We start from the raw sequence: 24606 nt of genomic DNA, 5'->3' as shown, positions 1-24606 counted from the left end.
CTGTCCAAGGAAGCTCAGACGATCTGGGATTTTGCGATCTCTCACAAGATCACCCTGCAAGCCGAGCACCTAGCAGGGTGCCTCAACATCACGGCGGATGCTCTGAGTCGTCAGACGGAAGTGACTCACGAGTGGGAGTTGGACCAAGCCACGCTGGAGGGAGTGTTCGAGAGATGGGGTACGCCGACCATAGACCTTTTTGGGTCCCCGGAGAACGCAAAATGTCGATTTTACGCAAGCAAGGTTCACCATCGAGGATCTCTGGGGAATGCCCTTTCGATTGCTTGGTGCGGCGCATTTTGCTACGCTTTTCCTCCCATTCCTCTCATTCCTCGAGTTCTCAGGAAGGTCAGAGCGGAACCATGCAGGATGATTCTCATTGCTCCAGCGTGGGCCCGGCAGTTCTGGTTCACGGAACTCCTGCTTCTCTCCCAGGATCGCCCAATTCGCTTGCCGCTGATTCCATCTCTGTTGTCGCAGGATCAGGGACAGGTACTCCATCCGGATCCAAAGTCACTACACTTGACAGCGTGGCTCCTGAATACAGAGAATTCCGTCATCTGAATCTCTCCAGGGAGTGCAGGGATGTTTTGTCTCAGGCGCGGGCGCCAAGCACTAATAAGACATACAGGGCAAAATGGAAGAGATTTTGTCTGTGGTGCCAGAGGAATAACCTCCATCCTTATAACTCCCTGCCACATCAGGTTTTGCCTTACATCCTGTCACTGGCTAAATCAGGTTTAGCGCACTCTTCGGTCAAGGTACATCTGGCTGCCATATCCCGTTTTCGACGGAAGACATCGGGGCCATCTCTATGGTCCGCAAGGATTGTTAAGCAGTTCCTTAAGGGGTTATTTCGGATGTATCCTCCGGTCCGACCACCCCCTCCTATCTGGCAGCTTAACCTAGTACTGGCTCAACTGATGAAAGCGCCCTTTGAGCTAATTCACAGGGCGGACTTGAAGTTCCTGTCGTGGAAGCTAGCCCTTCTCTTGGCATTAACTTCGGCTAGGAGGGTTAGTGAACTCCAGGCTCTGTCTATAGTGGAGCCTTTTCTGCAGTTCAAGAAGGATGTGCTGATTTTGAGAACCAACCCAAAATTCATCCCGAAGGTGCCTTCGGATTTTCATCTGAATGAACCCTTGATTTTGAACTCCTTTTTTCCGCGTCCTTCCACCCAGGCGGAACGAACATTGCATTCTTTGGATGTCCAGAGATGCCTGAAATTCTATCTCGAGCGCACACGCTCTTTCAGGAAGTCTACACAGCTATTTATTGCCTACAGTGCACCACGGAAGGGGTTGCCGCTGGCTAAGAGTGGCATTTCCCGCTGGATTTCCAGTGCAATACAATACTGTCATCAGACTGCGGGCAAACCTTTGGATAGAAGGGCCCGGGCTCATTCTACGAGAGCGATGGCGTCTTCAGCGGCTCTTTTTGCTGGAGTTACGATCAAAGACATTTGCAGGGCAGCAACGTGGAGCAGTGTACACACCTTCACGAAGCACTACTGCCTGGAATCGGTGGGACGAGATGAAGCTGCTGTTGGTCAAGCAGTCCTCCGGAATCTTTTTCGATGAGAGGTGAGCTTTCCCTACAATCCCTCCATCCTGGTAGCACATTTGGTTTCAGTAATGATTGTTTTTTCATGTAAACTGAGATGGTTTTGTAAAGCCATGTGTTTTCCAAAATGTGCTTGTTGTGATTTACTGCTTGCTATTCTGATACAAAGCATGAGAATCTATGAAAGTTCCGATACTGGGGTAAGAAAACAAGTTACTTACCTGTAACTTTGGTTCCCCAGTATTGGTAACTTTCATACATTCTCATGTGCCCACCCACCTCCCCGGGGAAAGCTCTGCCGGTATTACTGAGGTAGTGGCTGTTTGCACAACGGCTACGAAAATCTGAGGCTCTGAGCTCTCTCAGGAAGGTTCCAAGGGGTGAGGCTGTGTTGATTGGTCCTGGCAAAAGTTTGGACTCTTTTACACAAAGAGGGTGATATACTACAAAATGAGATGAGGCCTAGGCCTATTTTCTCTTTTATTTCTATGGTTATGATATATATATATATTACCTACTGGCGGTCGCCAGTAGGTAGTTATAGTTAGGACCCCTTTTCCATAGGAAATCCGCAACATTCTATTTTGAATAACTTTGGCGCCGGTCGACGAATCCTCGCGAATTTCTCAAAATAGGTGGGGCGCTACGCTCCGCTCCTACCCTGAAAGTCTCGGGGGGATTCGACAAGCGGGGGCTGAGATAAAAGGGGGGTCCCAAAACGCGTTTTTCCCATGCATTTTTCCATAGGACCTTTAGACAGGGCTACAGCCCGAACGGCTGAACAGAATTACTAGAAATTTGGCAGAGAGGTAGTCCTCAGGTCAAGGAAGTGCCTTTTGTAGGTTTGGTGTAAATCTGTTCAGTAGATTCTGAGAAAATAGCCTTTAAATCAATATATATATCTGAGCCAGCTTACGGTACGCTTACCGTAAGCTTACCGTACGCGTACGGTGGCGTGCGCGAGCGCGTTTCTGATTGGCTCTTAGATCTTAGTAAACATTCGAAACAGCCGAAACCAGGAAGCGGCGGCCGCCATTTTCTCGCTCGCACTGAGAGCTAGGTTGTTAAATAAAACCAATAAACATATAAAGGGGCTGTTTAGACAGCTCCCACACACATAGCCATGTTGAGGGAGTCCCCAAAGACCCCCCAAGGCCAAAAATGCAATTTTAATTTTTTCGCTAATTTCGGCGATTACGCTTACCGTACGCGTACGGTAAAAAATGTAAAAAAAAAAAAACACTATCCACACTCTCCCCACCCTCTGTGCTTTTGGTTGCCGCAGGCCACCAAATGTGCAGGGCCTATTTAAGGTGTGAAAAACCACAATATTTTAAACAAAAATAATAAAAGAAAAAATTAACAACACTCTCTCCACCCCGTGTGCAAATGGTGCCCGAAGTGCACCATTTGTGCATGGCTTATAAAAATTACGAAAAATTAAAATATTACCTTTCAAAACGAAGTGCATCATATGTCCTCCATGTGCGCACGGTGCGCGAAGCGCATCGTGCGTACATGGCCCATCTAGTGTAACGTGGGCACGCGGTGCGCGTAGCGCACCGCGTGCCCACCGTGCGTGCACGGCACTAACTGCGTAAAGTGGGCGCGCGCACGGAACGAACTGCGTTAAGTGGGCGCGCACGCCACGAATGGCGTAAAGTAACTTAGCATTTAAAAAAACGTACAAATTCACTGAAAAAACCATAGGTTTCACACACGTTATAGTTAGGAATTAGCATTTAAAAAACCTTGCAAATTCACTGAAAAAACCATAGGTTTCACACATGTTATAGTTAGCGGAAATTTTACTGATAAAAAACCAGTGAAATTCCCCCGTTATAGTTAGTGTAGGCAACTATAACTCACGCGACCGCAATCTTCTGCTGATGACATATGTGTCTTTATGAAAAAAAAATATTTGAAATATATGTATAGCTAAAAATGTATGGAAGAAGACATGGGCAAATAAGTGTCTAAATACAGTATTAGCATCAGCAGAGGATTGCGGTCGCGTGAGTTATAGTTGCCTACACTAACTATAACGGGGGAATTTCACTGGTTTTTTATCAGTAAAATTTCCGCTAACTATATCATGTGTGAAACCTATGTTTTTTTCAGTGAATTTGCAAGGTTTTTTAAATGCTAATTCCTAACTATAACGTGTGTGAAACCTATGTTTTTTTCAGTGAATTTTATATATATATATATATATATATATATATATATATATATATATATATATATATATGTTTTTATATACCGAGGCTCCCATTCCGACGACGGGGAATGACACAAAGCATGAGAATCTATGAAAGTTACCAATACTGGGGAACCAAAGTTACAGGTAAGTAACTTGTTTTCTTCCTTGTCCCCTGGTCTGACAAACTGGTGTACCCATGATGTGGACACTGGTGACAGTGCACCTATCAAAAACAAAATCTATCGACAGTCAGACCAAGTCAAGGAAGGCATCAGAGCTGAAGTCAGCAAGAGGCTGGAGTTGGGGGGCAATTGAACCCTCTGAGAGCCCCTGGGCCAGCCCAGTGGTTCTATTCCCCAAACCTCACCCACAGGGTAGAAAGAGAGAAATTAGGTTCTGTGTGGAGTATTGAGGGCTCAACCCTGTCACCAAGACAGATGCTCACCCTATCCCAAGAGCAGATGAGTTGATAGACAAATTGGGTGCAGCCAAATTTCTAAGTACCTGTGACTTAACTGCAGGGTACTGACAGATTGGCAGGCCCCTGGAGCAAAAGAGAAAACCGCATCCTCCACACCTGATGGGCATTATCCGTTCACTGTTATGCCCTTTGGTTTAAAGAATGCCCCTGCCACCTTCCAGAGGTTGGTGAATCAAGTCCTTGCTGGGTTGGAGTCCTTCAGTGCAGCTTATCTTGATGATATTGCTGTCTTTAATTCCACCTGGCAGGATCACATGATCTACCTTGGGAAGGTTTTAAAGGCCCTGCAAACTGCAGGACTAACTATCAAGGCATCCAAATGCCAGATAGGGCCGGGAACTGTGGTGTTCTTGGGCCGCCTTGTTGGTGGAGGCCATGTACAGCCCTTACAGCCCAAGATCCAGGCCATCCTGGACTGGGCAGCTCCAACCACCTAGACCCAAGTCAGGGCATTCCTTGGCTTGACTGGGTATTACAGGAGATTTGTGAAGGGATATGGGTACGTTGTGACTCCCCTCACAGAACTCACCTCCAAGAAAATGCCCAAAAAGGTTAACTGGACAGTTTGTTGCCAAAAGGCTTTTGACACCCTGAAAGAAGCAATGTGCTCAGCACCAATTCTGAAAGCTCCAGATTTTGCCAAGCAGTTCATAGCGCAAACTGATTCCTCTGGGCTAGGGATAGGAGCGGTCCTATCCCAGACCAGTGATGAGGGCCAAGACCAACCTGTTGCTTTTATAAGCAGAAGGCTTCTCCCCAGGGAGCAGCGTTTAAGTGCCATTGAGAAGGAGGCCTTTGCTGTGGTTTGGTCCCTGAAGAAGTTGAGACCATACTTGTTTGGTACTCACTTCCTAGTTCAAACAGATCACAGACCTCTCAGATAGCTAATGCAGATGAAAGGAGAAAATCCTAAACTATTGAGGTCGTTCATCTCCCTACAGGGAATGGACTTTGAAGTGGAACACAGACCTGGGACTGCCCATGCCAATGCAGATGGACTTTGCAGCTTCTTCCACTTAGGCAATGAAGACTCTCTAGGGAAATGTTAGTCTCATCATCTTTCGTTTGGGTGGGGGGTTGTGTGAGAAAGTGCCCTCTTTCTTGCATGGTATGCCCCCACTTTTTGCTGAATTGCTGATGTTCTTTGACTGAGTTTGTCCTGGGCGCCTGCTAATCAGGTACCCAGGCCCTATGTTCCTTCCCTAAAATTGCATTGAAGCCTAAACCCAATTGGCATCTCTGGCCACATGTCAGCCCCTGGTAAATGGTACCACAGGTACCCAGGGCACTGTGACCAGAGAAGGCCTCTAAGGGCTGCATCACTTATTGTGCCACCCTTAGAGGTCTTGTACCCTGACACTCACACACTGCCTTTGCAGGCTGCGTGTCTTGGTGCAGAACAAAATGAAGAGTCGACACGGCACACATCTCTGTGTGCCATGCCCACAAACCACTGCCCTGGCATAGATCAGTCACCCCTCTGGCAGGGTGCACTATACAAGTGGTGAGGGTACAGGTGCATGAGCCCTGTACCCCTACAGTGCCCAAGTCCATACTTGGGCATTGCAAGTCCAGTGCTGCCATTAAGAGTATATGGTGCTGGGAGTTTCTCATTATGAACTCCACAACACCATAATGGCTACGCTGAAGACTGGGAAGTTTGGTATCAAACTTCTCAGCACATTACACCCACACTGATGCCAGTGTGGGATTTAATGTAAAATGCACAACAGAGGGCATCTTAGAGATGCACCCTGAAACTCGACCAACTTAGTGACCTGAGTGAGTGGCTGCTTCGTCTGCCACAAACAGACATGTTTCTGGACCCCTGGGTCGAGAGCCTGCTGATCTTGGGGGCCTGAAACAATGCACATCCTGGGACAAGGTGCCAACCTCCTCCCCAGGATGGGCAGGGTTCACGGTGGGGAAGCTTTAAAGGCATGCCGCCTATGTGAGCCTCCCCAGACTATTTGCTGCTTTCAGCAACTGGTCCCCACTGGTTCTACCTCCCACTTTGGGAGGGAGAGCCGGCGGGAAATACAAGTGAGGCAAAGAGGTGTGCCCACCTCTGCTAACTCCACCCCTTAGGTGGGGGAGGTGAAGCACAACCTCGAGTCCCCGTCATCTTGAGGATGGGGGAACCCAGCCAACCAGGGACAGGCTCCTGCCCCCCTCCCACTGCAGAGTGGCAGAATAGGGGGTGTACCCACCCCAGGGAAGGGACCCACTGGTCCCTGCCCTTGACCTACCTGTAACGCCCCTCCATTTAGTATTTAGGGGGCACCCTGAACCTTGTTTCTTCAGATCCAGCCTGACAACAAGAAGAAAAACGAAGAGCCGTGCAGAACTAACAAAAGGGTGACGCCCACTGACTTGGCACCAGCCCTATAGGCCTGTCTCCCCTCGAACATGCTCCTGCAAAATCCTGGTGTGTCCTGCAGTCAGCAACCTCAAAAACCCCGGAGGAACTGCCTGCCTTCACTTCCAAGACTGCTTCTCCCAAGAACTTCGGGCTTGTTCAAACTGCAGCTTATGGCTCCGTCCAGATACCGCGAATCCAGCCCACTCTGCACCCGCCGAACCCGACCAGAGTGAAAAAACACCACGAGGAGGTCACCCTGGCAATCCTGACCCGAGATCTGGCGACTCCTGACCTGCCTCAAGCCTCCAGTCGACGCCTGCAGTCTCAATCCAGAGGATCCCCTCTATCGTGACCAGAGCGGGTAAGACTTTCCGACGTCCCAAGGCCCCCCTGCACCCGATGCCCCAAGGTCTTGTGTGCCCAAACCGACGGTGCCCAACCAACCCAAGACATCCCAACTTACCCCTCGAAGTGATGGTCGCACCCAGAAGATCCTCGTCCCCGAGCCTGCAGTGTTTCCTCTAACCGGAGGTTCTCTATTGAAAACAACAGGGCACACGACCTCAAAACAGTACCCTGCACCTGGTGCCGCTGAGGGGGCACCTTTGGTGCTAATTTGGTTCCCTTTTTGCCCTGACCTAAATCCTAGGAGCTTTGCTCTCAAAACCCAGTGGCCTGCTTGCCAGCAGGTACCAACCGGAGGCCCCCTATCCCCCATTGGATAACATTGGGCCGCAACACTCTGTACCCGGCCGCCCTAGTGCCGCTGAGGGTGAAACAAAAGTGCATCACTGACACTGGGGGACCCATGCGTCTAACCCCAGAACCTTAACTCCCACAGTCGATTACTTACCTGTGAACCGATAACCTGTTTTTCCTCTGTAGGATAACATTGACAATTTTCTTCCAAAAAGTTTTTAAGTGTGGAGTTTTGAAATCTAAAGATATTCTTTAAAAATCATGTGAATAACCAAAACGTATTTACTTACCTGTTCTCAAGAAATGTCCCAGTGCTGAATCTAGGTATCCAGCACTGAATTAGAAAAGTAACGAGAAAAGTAACTTACCTTTAATTTACTGAAAAGCCTATTGATTCTAATGTACTGTATTTGCTAAGTGTTGCAACCTACTGCATCCCCTGTAAATCAAACAAAGTACAAATTCTATTGCATTTTCAATCTGTTCTATATTCAGCAACTTATTACTGAAAAGTATTTAATGCTTACCTGTGCCAGGCTTGCTTGGTTCTAAAAATAACAACAGTATATTTTTTTTATACAAAAACAATTGGCCTAGAGTTGTTCTTGAGTGTGTGAATTCATTTGCTGACTGAGTGTGTACAACAAATGCTTAACACTGTCCTCTGATACTGCCTTACTGCTCGACCACTCTACCACAAATAGAGAGTAAGGTTCCATCTAACTTTAACCTCTGCCTACCTCTGGGGTCACCTGGACTCTATACCTCATTTTGGTGTAGTATATATAGAGCCAGTTTCCTACATCTTGGAACCCAATCTCTTTTAAAATACCCTTACAAACATGACAACATGACTGTTTTGGCTCTTTTTCGATGTTCCTATCGCAAGAGGAAATAATAAAGTACTGGGGACAGAATTTGTTTTCAGTAATAGAAGTTTTCTACATCACCTTAAGCGCAGAAAGCTGCATGAGAGATCCTTAATTAAAAACAGCAACACTGCAACATCAATATATTTTAACAGCCAAATGAGTGTTGGCAGTATCTTCAATTGCTTCATAGTTTTCCTAATGACTTTTATGGGTGAGTGGGTGGAGGACCATACACTACCACAGTTATTTGCCCTATCTGAGAATGACCATTTTTCCTAGTTAAGACTGGGGAGTTCTCTCATGATCAGCAACTCTGTACCAGTTTTTGGCACACATTAACCTTGGATTTGTTGCTTTTTCTGACCATTTTCTTCCCCCTTCTGTGGTTTTGGCAGCACATGCCTTAATATTCTGGGAACACGCCATGTTCACAGTAACACGTACATTTGTGGCACCTGACCTGAAGTACAATTATGTGGTCCACCCCTATGCTCTACGTAGTTACATTTGGATGATGTGTCTGCAAAATCATCTGGTCTGGATGCTGAGCAAAGAAGATGCTTATTTTTATTTTTTCATCATCAAATTGAAATGCAGCCAGAATTGGTTAGGTTAGACTAGAAAAGGAAGTACTGACTCTTTCTGTGTGTTCATGGATTCATATCTTTGGTAAACACCATAATATCTTCAGTCTTGAAACAGAAGACGACCTTCTGGATGGGAGTGCGGCCAAGTTAGATAAAAATAAAGACTCTCCTGACTCAACTCTCCTGTGCTTAATGTAATCCAATACTGATCTCCACCGTCTTTGTTTGGCAACATGCAAGGTTTTCAGTAAAGTCTTTCCCTTCTTCTCCGGTATCACTATTCACTGCATAATATCATGGATTTCCTTTGCATGCTATTTCAATTTTCTCTCTTGAATATCTGTGGTTTTTAATACAGACATCCCCCCCCCCCCCCCCCCGTTGGCTCTCACTACACACGCAGGACTTTGTTTGAATTTCTCCTCTAATCTCACTCTGCGAATGCTGTACAGGGTATCCATTCCCTTACCAGCTAAGCCTTTAGCAGGCTACCTAGGAGACCTTGTCCTCCATTAACAACAGAACTTTTAGTGGAGACCAAAAGCTAAGGACACAGTTCTCTTCCAGTTTCCCTTACTAGCCAGGGATTTGGAATGGCCATCTGCAGCGTCCCAGCCAACACACATTGCATTTTCAACAGCCTTATTAAGGCTAGGCATGGGGGAAAAAGGGACAGTGGCACTTGGCCTGCACTGCCTTCTTCCAGTAAAATTATTCTTTTGCACTTTCCCTTTCTTGGATATTTCCTACGTGCTTTGATGTGACAGTGTTTTGTTCTGTGTCCCATTATCCTCCTTTTTGCCAGGGCACTTATGGAAGAAACCACCATCATTACTCCTTACCCATTAATAAGTGTTTGACTATACCTCCAACAACCAATCTTAGATCGCCCTATAACAGTAACACTGTTTGTTGCTCACATACCATAGTTACATCCTATGGTTATTTTCAAAGGGAATGTAAAATTAGGCAACTTGAAAATCTTTTGAGCACCATAACCTTCCAGGCCATTCAGACTGAACTGTTACCATGAGGACCAGGGTCAAGACTGATTTAAATATGGCTTGGTCCAAACTGAGATGGCAGAGTGGGCGAAAAACGATGGCTTTTGATGCGGCCTTTAGCAATTGCCAGTGTTCGAGATTAATTCAAGCATTCCATCCATCATGTTGTTGTTTTTGCATTTGACACCCTTAGTGCGCCAGGTGTGACCAGGCGTGGGTCCCTAGCTCACTATGCCACTGGAACCTAGCAATATCTGGCTGAGTAGCCCAAATAAGGGTGAAACCAGCCCTGGGTTGCTTGTGTTGTGGTTCAGGGAGGACCAGGCCTGGCAGTTTGGGATGGACTGTTAGCATGAGAAGCAGGGTCAAGACTGATTTGCATATGGCTGCGTCCAAACTGAGGTGGCATAGTTGGCAAAAGAACGTTGTATTGGGATGCGGCCTTGGGTGATTGCCAGTGGTTGAGATTAATTCAAGCATTCCATCCATCACCTTGTTTTTGCATTTGGGGCCGGAACCAGGTCCTTGGACCGCATGGAATGTCCAACAGTGGTGCACACTTTAGCAAAGGTTCGCCAGCCCTACACAGTTAACCCTTGATGTGTTGGGCTAAAGGCCAGGCAGGCCCTGGAACAAACTCCATTGGGCGCAACCTTCAGCTGTGCACAGTCGAAGTTGGTGCAGGTTGGGTTCAATGCCTGGCCACAAGCCAGAGTCCTCCCACACCCCCTACTGAGCATTTCGAAAGGCCAGAGACACCGGTCAGTGTCCAGTGATTGGTCAGAGTAGATTCTGAGCTACCTACATCTCCGGAAGATGAGTCAGAGCTGCCAGCACAGATTAGAGAAGCCTGCCAGAGTTTTGTGATTTTCTAGAAATGGGAGGACTTGGAAAAACCGAGTTCGTCAAAGCTCATCCAGAGTATGTGACTGTGGAAGTGTTGGGCCAGAATCACTTTGCATACGCCGATGGAATGTCTGGCCGGATCACAGTTACATCAATAAAGGGCCACTCTACATTGAGCACCCCAAATCTGAATCCGGAAGCCAAGGTGAGGTTGGTAGTCTACTGGGCCCTTTAGAAATGCATAATGCAGTCTACATATGATACTCCCTTGTCAGGATAGTAGGTATTACATAAACCAAGAGAGATTATCATTTCTATTGGAGCATCCTGTGTCTGGTAGTCAATCAGTTTAGCCATACCTCTTCAACTTCTTAGATGAGTGGCAAGACTGTATGGTAGACAGACACCCTTTTCCTCTTCCATTAGTAAGAGTACCTTGTGAAACAATAGGGATCAACATCGTTGTTTTTCTGGACTGACAGAATAAATATATCTCAGTGGTCTTGGACAAAACAACAAGTTACCCAGAAGCTGTCTTTTGGCGAAGCATAACTTCTCTAGTGTTGTAAAAGGCTTTGCTCAGCATCCTTTCGCCCATCCACTCTCACCCATTTTGGTGAAGAGGAGTTGGGAGGCTAACACAAGGCTGTCTGTACATGACTTGTTTTTAAAAAGGCGAAAAGCAACCTTCGGGTGGGCCAGAAGCTAATGAAGGAACTGTATGACAAGAATGCAACACTAACTGGCTTCCAGGAAGGTCAGGAACTCCTGATCCTAAAGTGTTTGGGTTTATAAGCTCAGGGGGAGAAATGGACCGTACCCCTCGCACTTCTAGAAAAAGATCACTGGTGTCAATTATTTTGTTAGTTTCAGCTCTGGCTGTTAACCTCATTAGATGTCCATGTTGTGAGAAGTTGGCCTGATGTATGATGTCACTAGTTATAGTGTACACCTTATATCAGTCCAAATATGGTGATTGGTTGTAAAGTCAACCTTATAGACCAGCTATCCTAGTGGTAGCATGGACAAGAGCAGTCTTAGGCTAAACTCTGAATGACATGTGAAGCCAGCTGTGATACCATATATAATCCCTTGAATACCAAATGAAAGGACACCACAACAGATATATATATAAAATAAAGTGTATTTATTCTAAGCAAACCCTCAGCACTCTTTATGAGTTTAGAGGTAAGTACAACACAGTCTTATTAATGCATACAGTAAGTCACACAGGTAAGTAATACAGTTAGGCCCTAGGGGCCACGCAAACCATATACTAAATAAGTGGTATAAGAACCACTGTCACGGAAATAGAATAGGCCTAGGCCTAGGGAATCGCTGGGGCTACACTACACTAGCGTTAGTTAGGAAGTGGGAGGCCCACGGGATTCGTGTGCAGAGTGGAAACACTCACGCGTAATGCGTAAAAGTCAATAGCAATATTACAGTTTAGAAATAGATAGATTTAGGACACTTCCGGAGTAGCTAGGAAGTTGAGACTTGAAAACTAGACACTAGGATAGTCACTATCCTGATGAGCACCGGAGTACCCAAGTTACCTAGCCCACAGGCTGCGGGTGCATAGGGGGGAAGATGCTTCGTTTTCGTCGTCGACTCCTATGGATGCCTGAAGAAAGATGCTGACAGGCAGTCAGTGAAGAGTGTCCGGTGGATCCCAAGGCTGGGATCAAGAAGAGAAGAAACCTGCAAGCAGAAGGGACAGAGTCAAGGTCACTAGCCAGTGACCACGTGGAACCAGGAAGGAACCAGGCGATGTCGTGAAGAGTTGCAGGTGAAGGTGAAGCTTGTCGCTGCAGCCAGGAGGACCAGGAAGCGTCGAGGACGACCAGGACCAGGAGGCGAGCTGTCCCACGAAGGCTCTTGCTGTCGGCGGCGTCGAAGTTGGACTAGGACTCACCAAGCCTTGGCAAGCGTAACCCACGAAGAACAAAGGACTTGCTTCTGGTGCAGACCAGGAAGGTCTGGGGTGCTTCTTCTTTGCAGAGAAGCGGGAGCCAGTCTGGAGGAGCCAAACCAGCGCAGAAGATTTCAGGGAGCGTCGTCACGAAGGCCACTAGCCAGCGGGCAAGCAACCGGACAGACGCGGCAAGCAGGAAAATGCTGAAGGGCCCCACGCAGGACTCGTGGAGTGTGGGGGGCTGGTCTTCGGTGCAGATGGTGCTTGGGGTTGGGGCTTCTCAATCCCCGGTGCACAACTTCGAGGGTACCTCAGAAGCTGCGCTGTAAGTTACTAGCCACTTTTCCCAGGTAGCCGGTCCCACGTCGCTCGTCGCCTCCACGGATCTCAGCTCTGCTGCAGATGTGGATCAGGGTCGGAGAAGTCTGGAAGTCAAGGCTCTGGTCAGGCTCTGCAGTCGGTTCCTCGTAGAACGTGGGCAAAGCAAAGGGTAGTCTCTTGATGGTGCCTGTTTGCACAGGGTAGCCACTCCTTGGCTACAAGGGAGATTCTTCAGTCTTCTTCTTTCGTCGAATGTCGAAGGTCCAGAGTTTCTGTTCAGTTTTGCAGGTTCAGGATAATCTAAAGTCTTGAGGCCCAACTCCCACTCTTATACTAATCTGGGGGGCTGGGATACCTGCTAGGTCACGCCTTATGGGTGGGACCTGGGAGGGGGTGGTTACACCCACTTCCCTTTGTCCAGTTTCGCGCCAGAGCTGGGGCTGGAGTGCCCCAGCGCCGGTTTGAACTGGACTATGCAAGGAACACCTTGTGTGCCCCAGGCATGTCTCATTCCTTTCAGCCCACCCTGCCCCAATACACTAAAGGCTGTCTGGGGAGGTGCTAGCACCTCCCCAAGCAGGAAACCTATTGTCCAGGCCTCCCTGGCTGGGATCACTCCCAGCTGCAGGAGGTCAGACTTGTGTCGTGGCAGCAGCATCCATTTTGTGATGCTGAGGCTTTGGTCAGAGGCTAACAGTTGAAGTATGATTTTAACATGTCTTTCCCTCTAGAAGGGGGGAATAATATTCTCATGTCCATAAATGGCATGGGGGTATTATTCCCTAGTGTTAGACACCTTACACGACATGTTTTGATAAAGCCAAACCATAGTTACCATAACCGTCTAAGATTATAAGGCACTTTAAGAGTATATGGTAGGCTATATCATAGAACAGCTATAAGGACAAGGTTCCGAAAGCTGCAGACAGGCTCAGCTCATGCTAGAGCACCACCTCACATGTTACCAAGCACTCTGCCTCCAGGATTGTCAAGGCCTGCCATAGGAGTGACTGATAGGTACACAGGTGTCTATATGTAAGTTAGGTATAGGAATACTACACCTAAGCAAGGGGTGATTACACGACCTTGCCCCAGCTGAGTGATCAGCCAGTTGTGTCAAAATGGAAGGCCAGGCCAGGGGTGGCATAATACATGCTGCAGCCCCTGGTAGGCCTAGGGTACACCTATGCCCTGGGTACCTAGGGTACACTGTACAGGGGCCAATAAGGTGATCCTATCCAAATGGGTTATGCACCTAAAGTACATAGTATTAATTTAGAGAGAGAACAGCAGGGCTGTGGGTCTGATTAGCAGGCCCACAGCCACATCTAAGTCGAAAACCAGTAAAGCAAAAGCAAAAAGTGGAGGTGAACATAGAAAGCAGACCCTACTCTCCTACACATGTGAACTGGCTGAATCCTTACCACTGCAAGATGGAAATGCCTTTCATGAGACAACAACGAGGAGGTCCCACAGACTTTAGAGAGGTTCCTTTGAGGGAGTTAAGCTTCCCAGATCTGATTTCCTGTGCAATGTTATGATTATAGGGCAGTGCTGAAATATTTCTCAGACCTGTTATCGTTTGCTCTAGGGCTGGTGCCTGTGTGTCCACACAACTACCCTGGAAAAAGTAGAATCTACAGGATGCCATACAGAGTCCAGAGCTGCACCAAAACAGCAGTGGCTCAGAGGGTGAGCCTGAATGTGACTGAGAGATCAGAGTTCATGGATATATTCTATTATGTTAGATCCCAAGCAGGGTTCAATTGACTTTAGATTTTATGTGAATTATAGGGGTATGAATGAGGTGACAAGGTATAATGCCCCCTGTTAGCTAGGGGGTATAAGTTTATGGTTAAGCTTTGTCCTACTGCGTTAATGACCTACTTCTTTCTACCTGACAAGTGAATACTGGCAGATGACACTGACCACTAACCCTAAGCAAAACACTGGACTTGGGACCTCAGTGGACTTGTCCCATTTCACGGTCATGTCTTTCGGCTTGATTGACTACAACAAAATAGAACTTGGATTGGAGTTTCCTCATGGAGTACGCCTGCAGCACTTCAGCTGTCAGGGTTGAACTAACATAGCATTGCAGAACCAACATAAGTGTAAGTGATGCTAATATCCCCACTTCCTGAACCCATTGACAACCACTCAGAAGACATTTATGCTGGTCAGCAGTAGACCCTCAGAAAGAAGAACGCGACAAGAGAGAGAGAAACAGAGACAATGGACATCTTCACTTTGCATATTTTTACTGCTAGATTCAAACTGCACTGCAGAAGGGTTAATATCTAGAGTAGATATATGAAATAACTATAATAGGCATTTCTATAGATAGCTACATTCAGTAAATTGTAAATCAAGTGTTTGATCACTGATTCTCAATGTAACAGGTTCTTCAGCAGTAGCATAATGAATAGATATTAGTGGTGTGCTTTTACTCCTGGAAGTGTATATTCACTTTTCCACAACTGGCAATACCGTAATACCCTATATGACTCAAAAGTAATATAAACAAAGTCTGATCAAGTTACCTCTTGTGAAATAATGAGCACCAGAGCTTGTAATCCTTGGAAGGATAACACCCAATCCTTGATATCTGGTGTAACTCAGAATACTTCCTATATTGAGGATGTATTTGATAACTCTAGACGAAAGCTCCTGGCAGCCAGGTTCTGTCTGCTGCAACTAAGTATCTCAATTGACTAGCGAGGAACGCTCCAAAACACGAGGCACTTGTACTCTATGTAGCCAAGATGGTCACCACCATTGCAAATCCTGTGGCACTGCCTTGATGTGCTGACACATGTAGTTTGCCTTGACACTACTTGTGTGCTTCATGTAGTGCAAGTATTGCACCCATGAAGCCCAATCCAGTGAGAGCATCTTAAACAGCAATACAAATGTAAGAAAATAAAAATAAGACTAGAAAAGAAAGAATGATTAGTAGGTAGGAACTGAAGGAGAGGAGGTAAGTAGAAAGCATGAATGAAAGAAAGGAATAGTGAAAGGAATGATGGTATTAGGGAAAGAAAGTAAGTTGAAAGAGAGTAGGAAGACTAAAGGAAGAAAGGGTACAAGTTTGGATGGATATATAGGTGAAAGGATGGATGGAAGGGTGAAAGGTTAAATTGTTAACAGCATAATTAGAAGGGTGGATGCATAAATGGATTGATAGAAGTGGGGACAGAAGAGTGAAAGGATGAAAGAGTGAAATGAAGGAGTGAAAAGGGATGGGTGAGAGGATGAATTTGTGTGTGAACAGAATGCACCTTAGATGGATGGAATGCTGAAAGAAATGAAAGGCAAGTAGGATAAAAGGTGGATGAAGGTGGTCCAGATGGAAGCATTGACTGCTCAGTGGATGGCTGGAATGGGGAGTGTGTGGATGGTGGGATGAAAGAATGGATAGAAGGATGGAAAGGTGAAAGTTGAAAATGGATAGAAGGATGAATTGGTAGATAGGAAGTTGGAAATGCCAAGGAAACCATCCTAGAAAGAGTCAGGCATTCTTACTTTATTCACTCGTCAATAGATGTTTGGTGACACGTAGGGGGTATTTTAAAATTCTGCCTACTCCTTTGCCTCACACCATGCAGTATCAACACTCTGCAGCTGACCTCCTCTGCAGCAGAGTACCTATGAAGTTCGGAGAAGCGCATCTCCATGCCCACCAAACTACTTTACCCTTCCTTGCCACATACGCTCCTGTGTGCGATTACTTTGCAACTTGTGTCAGCATCACGGTTCATGAAAAGCATGCAGTTTGTGTCAGCAACAAGGTAAAACAATTTGACCCCCTTCCTTTCCCACTTCTCCTCATTCATGACTTGTACCCCCTAATAAAAAAAAACCCATAGCTAACTAACACCAGTGTGCTCTATACAATCTGTCACCATTACCTCGGATTGGAGGCAGTACCTTGTGCACCAATCTGCAACTCCAGCTGAAAGGTGTATGCTCCTAACCTTCACTAGATCCCTGGGTCCACCCAGCCTCCTTTTGGTAACATTTCGAGCCCAGAAAGCTTGCTCAACCTTTATCAGCATGGAAGCATCAGACAACATTAGGGAAGACCATAGACCCCCCACTACAGTGCAGGGGTCCTGACAGTTTCTCTCTACTGTATCCAACAACTCCAATTTCCAAAACTACAGTAAAAAGATTAAAAAATGCACCCCTGGTAGACCAAATGCAGAAACCCGTGTCACAGCTGATGTTTGTATAATCCTGAACACTACAATCACCAAGACCAACCTCCTTATCTTTACAAGTAACCTGAAATCATAGCTAGATACCCCCAGTCTTAACTCTCTACAAATAAGCTGTTTCAAAGTAACGGCGACCATAGTCTTGACATTTCCATCCATAGCGGAGCCTCCGAAAACTCACAATTAACATTCACAATAACCAAAACTATCTGCAAACAGAAATCTGAACACTCATGATAATTCAGAAATCTGAATACATTACATCTTCCTCTACAGAACCTCCACCAAATGCTACATCTCCTCATCTGCCAACTACCATACTGTGAAACATCACCACCACTAATCGCCCCACCTCATGCTACTGCATTTAGACCCCTCCTCGTCTCCTGCACAACCAGATCCCAGCTACTAAGTTACTCTGGGTCATGACCCTCCACTTAGACCAATCTCTCACTGGCAGCAGTTGACTCCACTGCCTCCACCATGCCCCAGGTCCTGAAACTCCCAAAGTTTAGGTACTTCGCCCACCTAGTCACAACACTACACTTGGTCACAACTCGTTCAAGCACAGAACCCCAATGACACATTTGTCCTAATTAACAACCACTAAGCTCTGAGACATTCATATAATATCCACAACCATCAGTCTGAATTTTATTATCATTTAGTCTGAGGCATGATTCAGAGACCACCCAATTAGAACCCTCGCTCATTTTTTCTTCTGGACCACAAAAACATTTTGAAGATTAGAAAGGGTAAGCATGTGGTGTAAATCTGGACAGCATATTCCCATCCTTTGAATGCACAGTGGCACACTGCCTCATCCATTCGAATCACCCCTACATTTCAGTACGCATGTTTGTATATATGTGCTATTTCTACAGTGTGAACCTAGCAAAAAAATAGCACAGTGCTGTACAAGTTCTAAGACAAGCATAAAGTCAACGAGTGAAAGTAGAGGTAGCTTGTTTGTGGTTGGTTGATGCATTGTGAAGAAGTGTTCTTTAAAGAGGTGCATCCTCCTATCGTTCCTAGATTGGCGCTGTGTAGGGGAGGTCCTGATGGAAACAGAGCCTTTGTATATGTTGTTGTATCTGTTAGTAATGGTCAAACAATCACCTAATCTCCTCAAGACAAAACCCCACCTTCAAGATGAATTCCTCGAGCTCATTCTCCGCCTGTTGACCAAAGCTATTAAAACTATGATCATGAGAAACTTTAACTCATGGATTGAGGGGGCCAGACACCGAACGTGCTTCACATCTCCTCGACTACAAGCAGGCCCTCAGCTTCAAATATGTAGTGAGTGGTCCAAAGCCCACAGCAGGCTACGTTATAGACCGCATATTCAAATACAACTGTGAAGTCTCTAACATGACAGTGCAACCTGAGATATGCTGTGGCCACTCCTTTATCTCCTTACCACCCACTCAAATCAGAAACCGCTCCCCTCTATCCCATTAATATCAAACATTTCATAAATATAAGGTTTGATGTACCTCCATCAGCCTATTGTGCTACCAAAGCTAACAATCCACAACAATGAGCCCCAATACATACCCGAAGATCTCTACCTCAATGTATCATCCGTGGTAGACATTTTAGCTTCTGCCAATTCCCGAAAACCCCAGGTGGACTTCCGAGCCACCAACACATGGTACACTGGTGAACTAGCTCAGCTGAGTCATGCCAAATGAAACCTGGAGTGACGGTGGCATAAGTCACAGACTGCAGAGGACTAATGCTGGTGCAAGAGAAACACTAGAAGTCATCACAAAGCCATAAGGAGACCCACAAACGACCCACTGTGACAAACACAAAATTAATGAATCTGTTCTGTTAGAGATACTTCAGAAGTGACTTGTTACCTTATCACTTCACCTCCTTAACTACAATCTGCCGTCACCTAGATCAAACGTCTGGAAACTAGTGAGGTTCTAAACTAGGCCCTCAATACAAATGTGAATATTTCCATTTTTCTATGACAAAAGTATGCTTTAACAGGTGACAGTAAGCCTCTGTTAAAATCACATGACAAAATCCTATCTATATATTATATGAAAAATCATTAGCATATATGTTATATAGGTTGACTATAATTGCCATAAGCCTTCTTGAAAAGAGTTTCATGGTCTGTATTAAATGTATAAATCACTGTACGCTTTACTAAATAAAGCATGCCTACAATAGTATTATTTCACATGCCAAATGCAACAATCAGAATCCCAATTTGTGTGGTAGTTCGTTGGTGGGTGCACATATTTTACCACTCGACTTTTAACAGATGCTCAATGTCATCTATTAAAAGATAGTTTTGTCAAAAATAAATGTGAAAATGATTAAAGTTAATTTATGCCAGTTTCACCTAATAGTGATATGTCATCAGCACGAAAAACAGTAGAATGAAAGGGAGTATAAAATCTATTCATGTAATTGCAGCACACGCGTAGGGCTGGTTTAGTAATATGAGTGTGTAGGTAATCTAATGAAACTGACCTCTGAGTACAAACTTTTTTGTCACAATCTCTAGAGCACGCATTTGCACGTACCTCAATGAGCCTTACAAATAGAGCAAAAGAGATAGATGTTAAAATAATCGTTGAGTATATTGTTTGATTAGTCTTGTCCGTATGCAGATATGCACACATGTAAAAAAAAAAAAAAGTGTAATAAAACTATTGTATGTGACTAATTGTACACTTCTGTAAAATTAATAATTTGTTCCTCTGCGGAAATCCTTTAGTCAATGTGAGACATCATTAGGGATTGTACTACAGTCCTAAATGCAGATGCTTGGAGAAAAATGTTCCACACCTAGAGAAGTGATAAGGTGTGCCTGCAATTTAGATTGGACCCTAAACGACAGTGAACCAGTAGCTGGGGTATCTGTATAACAGCATGTCTGGGAGCAGCAGTCTGTTTGGGCTCTGCATTATCTACTTGTACAACAAGGTGTGGGGGGACTGGCTCGTTGGTCTCTAGATGTCCCGCGTTTGTGGGTAACATTTCTGTATCTCCGCAGAGAAGCGTGCCTCTAAGCACTAGTCTAATAATGCCATGGACTCCCTGTATATGTTAGCATAGGTGGGAACAGCAGTCTGTGACTTGGATTTCCTATAAGGGATCTTGGCTCAGTTCCCATGGTGCATTTCATGTGATTTTCAAAATGGCCAGAATTTGTTTGCTGATATTTATACACTGTTTACTCTTCAAGCAAAGTGTCACTTAAAGGCCTGAATCTGCGTTTTAGGAACAGTCAATCAGCTCGAGTAGTATCTGAGTCTCTAACAAGACAACCTTTGTTTACTCCCTTAACTTCTCTGCTGCTCTTCCTTCCAGGTGCTGACGCGGTTCCTTGGCTCCTCCTCCCCGGTCCTCTATTGGTTCGCTGCGCACCTACTGGAGGCTGAACCGGGGTTGTGGGGCTCTTCACCTGACTTGCCTGGTGAAAAAGCGACCAGGAATCCTGCTCTTCACCTGCTGTCTACAGCGCCCACGGCTGTGGTGGTGAAGAACCCTGTTGTGAACATGCTGCTTGGATGGAGGCGCTGGAACGCGGTGACCAAGGCAGTCATGGGCTACTTCCTTTGCTACTGGCTCATGGGACTTGTCCTCTTCTGTAACTTCCTGCCATGGACTTGATGGAAAATCTCACCTGAGTGTTCAGGAGGCACAAGCAGCCGGACAAAGGATGGACATGCCTGCTCTACGTTTAACTGGTGTGGTTAAAATGATGGACATGCCTGCTCTCCGTGCAGCTGGCACGGTTAAAATGATGGACATGCCTGCTCTTCGTGCAGCTGGCGCGGTTAAATTGATGGACATGCCTGCTCCACATTCAGCTGGTGCGGTAAAATTGATAAAGGAATAAGGTGCAAACTGTGCAGGTGTCCCTGTGCCTCCACTGCCAGAGGATGGCTGTTCTCTCTTCACAGAGCCCTAGAACACTGTAGCTTTCTTTGAGGGTGCCATATGGTGATGGGGGCTGCCAGGGCACAGTACTCATTTTGTGTCACACCAAAGACTCTTTTATCAAATTGGGATCTGCACTGAAGAAAATCAAATGTTGTGAGATGAAACTCGTATATGGCCCCTTTTTCTGCACCTGGCACACCGGAAACTCCATGATGCAGAAGTCGATTAACTAAAATAATATCAGCTGGCTGGTAGACTCCATGAGAGAAAAGTGTACAAACAAACCCCTAGGCACCTAACCATTTACTTCACAAATGTGGATATATTTATATGAAGGCCAAGCGTAAGCCAAAAAAAAGGAAAAATTAAGCATTCTTTATTTTTACAAAAAAGCTCTAAAAACGATTTTCAATGTCTGTAAAGTTACATGACTAGTTAAAAACACAGTAAATTACAGTAGACATTCCTCTCATCCAAACATGCAGTCACTAATCAGAACAGGATTTTAATGACCTGAATACATAAATGATGTGTACTTATTTGATACCCTTGATTCAAATTACACAGACTCTGACACATATTTTATGCTCAATGAGAGACACCTGTCGTTTGGGGCTCAATTCCGATGACATGGACTGTGACTGTCCGTTTTCCATATTGTACTGCAATATAGGGTTTCACCTCATAAGAGGCTGGCTCTTTTTCCCCCCCCCAATACTTTATTGGTTTTAACAAGGTATACAGAAAATGTATAGCAGGGTACGCAAGGTTATCCCAGGGAAAATTTTACATGTGCATGTATCACGTGAGGGTGATACTCCTTAATGGATAACGCGGGCCTAACCCGGCGACCATTGGTAGCTGATAAACAGGACAGGCAAAGATAAGGAAAAGAAGAAGAGAGGGAGGATCCACGGTTAGGCGAACTATAGCATCTCATTTGCATGTCTATACACTTGAATGGATAAGGGTAATCTATATTGGCAACTTTACATAACATGACAGTCCATTGAGTGTACTCATGAAACATATCTCTTGAATACAGTTATACAGATGGTACGATAATAATGTCCCCGGATATGATTCCTTCCCGAGCTCTTTTATTCATGGGGGTTCATACAAGTCTAGGAACGTGTCTAAAGAGTTCCATAATCCTTGCTGTCGGTTACCATGGGGAGCTTTGTGAAGCTATGTTGTCGGCCCCTCTGAGATGGATGATCCAGTTTAGCCAGCTCTTGTACGACGTCTTGCTTGTGTCTTTCCAGTTGGCAAGAACTTTGAGCATCCTTCTTCACAGTACCCAGCTAGTTAAAAAACAAATTCATGCGGCATTATAGCTGTGTAAAACAAAATACGTGCGTGGCCTCTGCACATCTCTTGGACAGTAATTGTTAGATTTAAAGGTCCTGAGGTTACGGCAAGTGGCAAAAAAGACAAACCATTATAACATAGAAATGCAGTCCTAGTTTGGCATTATCAGGGCTGCTGGCGTTTGTGATTCTACAGCCCCCGTGTATTACACATGATCATGGATTCCCCACATTTGCTGCATAATTCACAAAACGCTGCACTATTTGCAGTTTTCAGCAAAAAAAACATTCCTGGCTCACATCAAAAGTTACTTAAACCATAAGCATCACACATGGTACTGAGCAGTGGCAGACATTTTGCAGAGGTTAACTAGAGTCTTCAGTTGGTGATTGCTATGTTAGAATTACAAAAATAGCAGCATAATAATGCCACAGGATGTACCTCATCATTGGCCTTTTCTTGCTGCATGATTTATGCATTCCTACCGCATAATTTAGCCCTTCGATGCAGCATAATTCCACTGGCTCTGGGCATAATCTGGGAAATTATGCAATGTACCCTTATTAGAACAGCTCCTGAATCGGGGGATATGATTAGGATTGAAAACATGGTTAATTTTTATAAATTGCCTTACAAGAAGAGATCTATATAAATTGCTAGGAAAGTGGCTTAGCAGTGTCCAGTAGTATGGGAGGCACTGAGTGATGTTTGGAGACGTGTTTCAAACTAGGTGCGGTGAGATAGTAACTGTACGTAAGCATGAGGTGTTGCAGAGACTGGAAAGAGATACAGTAGCACCTACTGTCTTTTTTAAGAGGTCTGTATTGTACAGTATACACCATCATTGATCAGCAAAGGACAACAAGGAGCGACCCATAGGATGGAAGGGTTAAAAAAACTACTGTATATGCTCTCGGGCATGTCATGTCCTGCATAGTTTGAGTGGCCACAGTTGGTAGATGTCATTAGCCCTAAAAGGAAATAATATGTGTCAAAAAAGGAGAATGGGCGGGTGCCTTTCACTTCTTTCTCTGAGTTATGCTTTATTGCATAGGGAAGATTAGGAGTCAGACAGCCTGTCAGAGCAGCTCTCTTCTGCAGGGGGTGTTGTAGTTTAAACCTCACCATGGTTCCCAGGAACAGATAACACACACAATAGTTGGTATTTTACACAGATTGGTTAGTTATTGTGTATAATTTGTAAGCAAATCGGATGTGTCATAATAATGATAATTATGTTAAAAATCTCAGGAGTCACAACTAAATGTGGATAAACCCTAAACATCCCTAGTCTATAAATTGAAAAGCTTTCTTATGCCAAATCATGTCCGTATCCTTGCATATGCAGCCACTGGGCCTGCAGTCGGAAATCATTCTGTCAGCATGTACCCCTCAGCAATTCGGCTTTCTGTCCTACCCATTCCTAATTTTAGCATTCTGCTAAACGTTTGTCTCCACTTATTATGTAGTTGGGGGGGCTCTTCTGCAGCTCGTTTATTGCGGCTGAAATATTAGGCAGGGCTTTCTTGAAGACATGAGCATGTTAAATTGTTTGATCTACATGAGTGCACTGACTCTCCAGTGTGAGCATGTTAAATGCTTAGGGCCTAGCAAACAAATGCTTTGAACGGTGATAGGCGACAGAGTGTGCAAGATCCCCATATTCTTTTATAAGCAGGATGAAATTAGTCACACTACCAAAAATCACAGAAATGCAGCGAAGTGGAAACTTCCATTCTGCTGCCTGGAGAGCTATGTGAAGTGAGCAACATTACAAGGTTATCCTGCCTGGCACAGAGCTAATGTGGAAGGAAGCGCGTTTTGATACATTTGCTTGCCTGTCGGATATATATGTAACCAAGTAGGTGTTCATGCATTGATGCCATTATAATAATAATAATAATAATAATAATGGGTCTTGTAGAGCGCAATGGTGACGCACAACGGCGTGTCCCCGCGCTGAGAGTGTGAGCGTGTTCAGAGGGAGTCCTGCGGGGAGGGCCACTATCTGGTGTACAGATATGTTTTCAGCTTGGCTCTGAAGATAAGCTCTGATGGTTCCAGACGCAGTGCTACTGGAAGTTTATTCCAGCATGATGCGGCGAGGTACCTGAAGGACCTGCCACCCATCCTTGCTCTGGACACCTTTGGGATAGTTAGGCGCCCTGAACCAGAGGATCTCAGCGCGCGGGATGGCTCGTATTGTGTCAGGAGACCCTGAAGAGGAGGGGGTGCCCTGCCATTAATGATCCGGTGACAGGTGCAGAGGGCCTTGAATTCTACCCTGCTCCTGACCGGAAGCCA

The 24606-nt window shown here is 45.4% G+C and overlaps 1 protein-coding gene across 2 annotated transcripts in view; it reads left to right on the top strand.

Annotated features, from left to right (window-relative positions):
* PIGV (phosphatidylinositol glycan anchor biosynthesis class V) overlaps window positions 1–24287 on the top strand; it is an 86942-nt gene extending 62655 nt beyond the window's left edge. For both annotated transcript variants that reach the window (XM_085647727.1, XM_085647726.1), the window contains exon 4: window positions 20416–24287. In XM_085647727.1, the coding sequence (XP_085503853.1) occupies window positions 20416–20718 (303 nt within the window). In that variant the 3' untranslated portion in view covers window positions 20719–24287. The remainder of the gene's footprint in view (window positions 1–20415) is intronic.
* The last annotated feature ends 319 nt before the right edge of the window (window positions 24288–24606 follow it).

Source organism: Triturus cristatus, chromosome 3_2 (genome assembly GCF_964204655.1).
Source record: "Triturus cristatus chromosome 3_2, aTriCri1.1, whole genome shotgun sequence".
In the NCBI taxonomy this organism is placed as follows: domain Eukaryota; kingdom Metazoa; phylum Chordata; class Amphibia; order Caudata; family Salamandridae; genus Triturus; species Triturus cristatus.
This window is presented reverse-complemented; position numbering and strand designations above follow the sequence as displayed.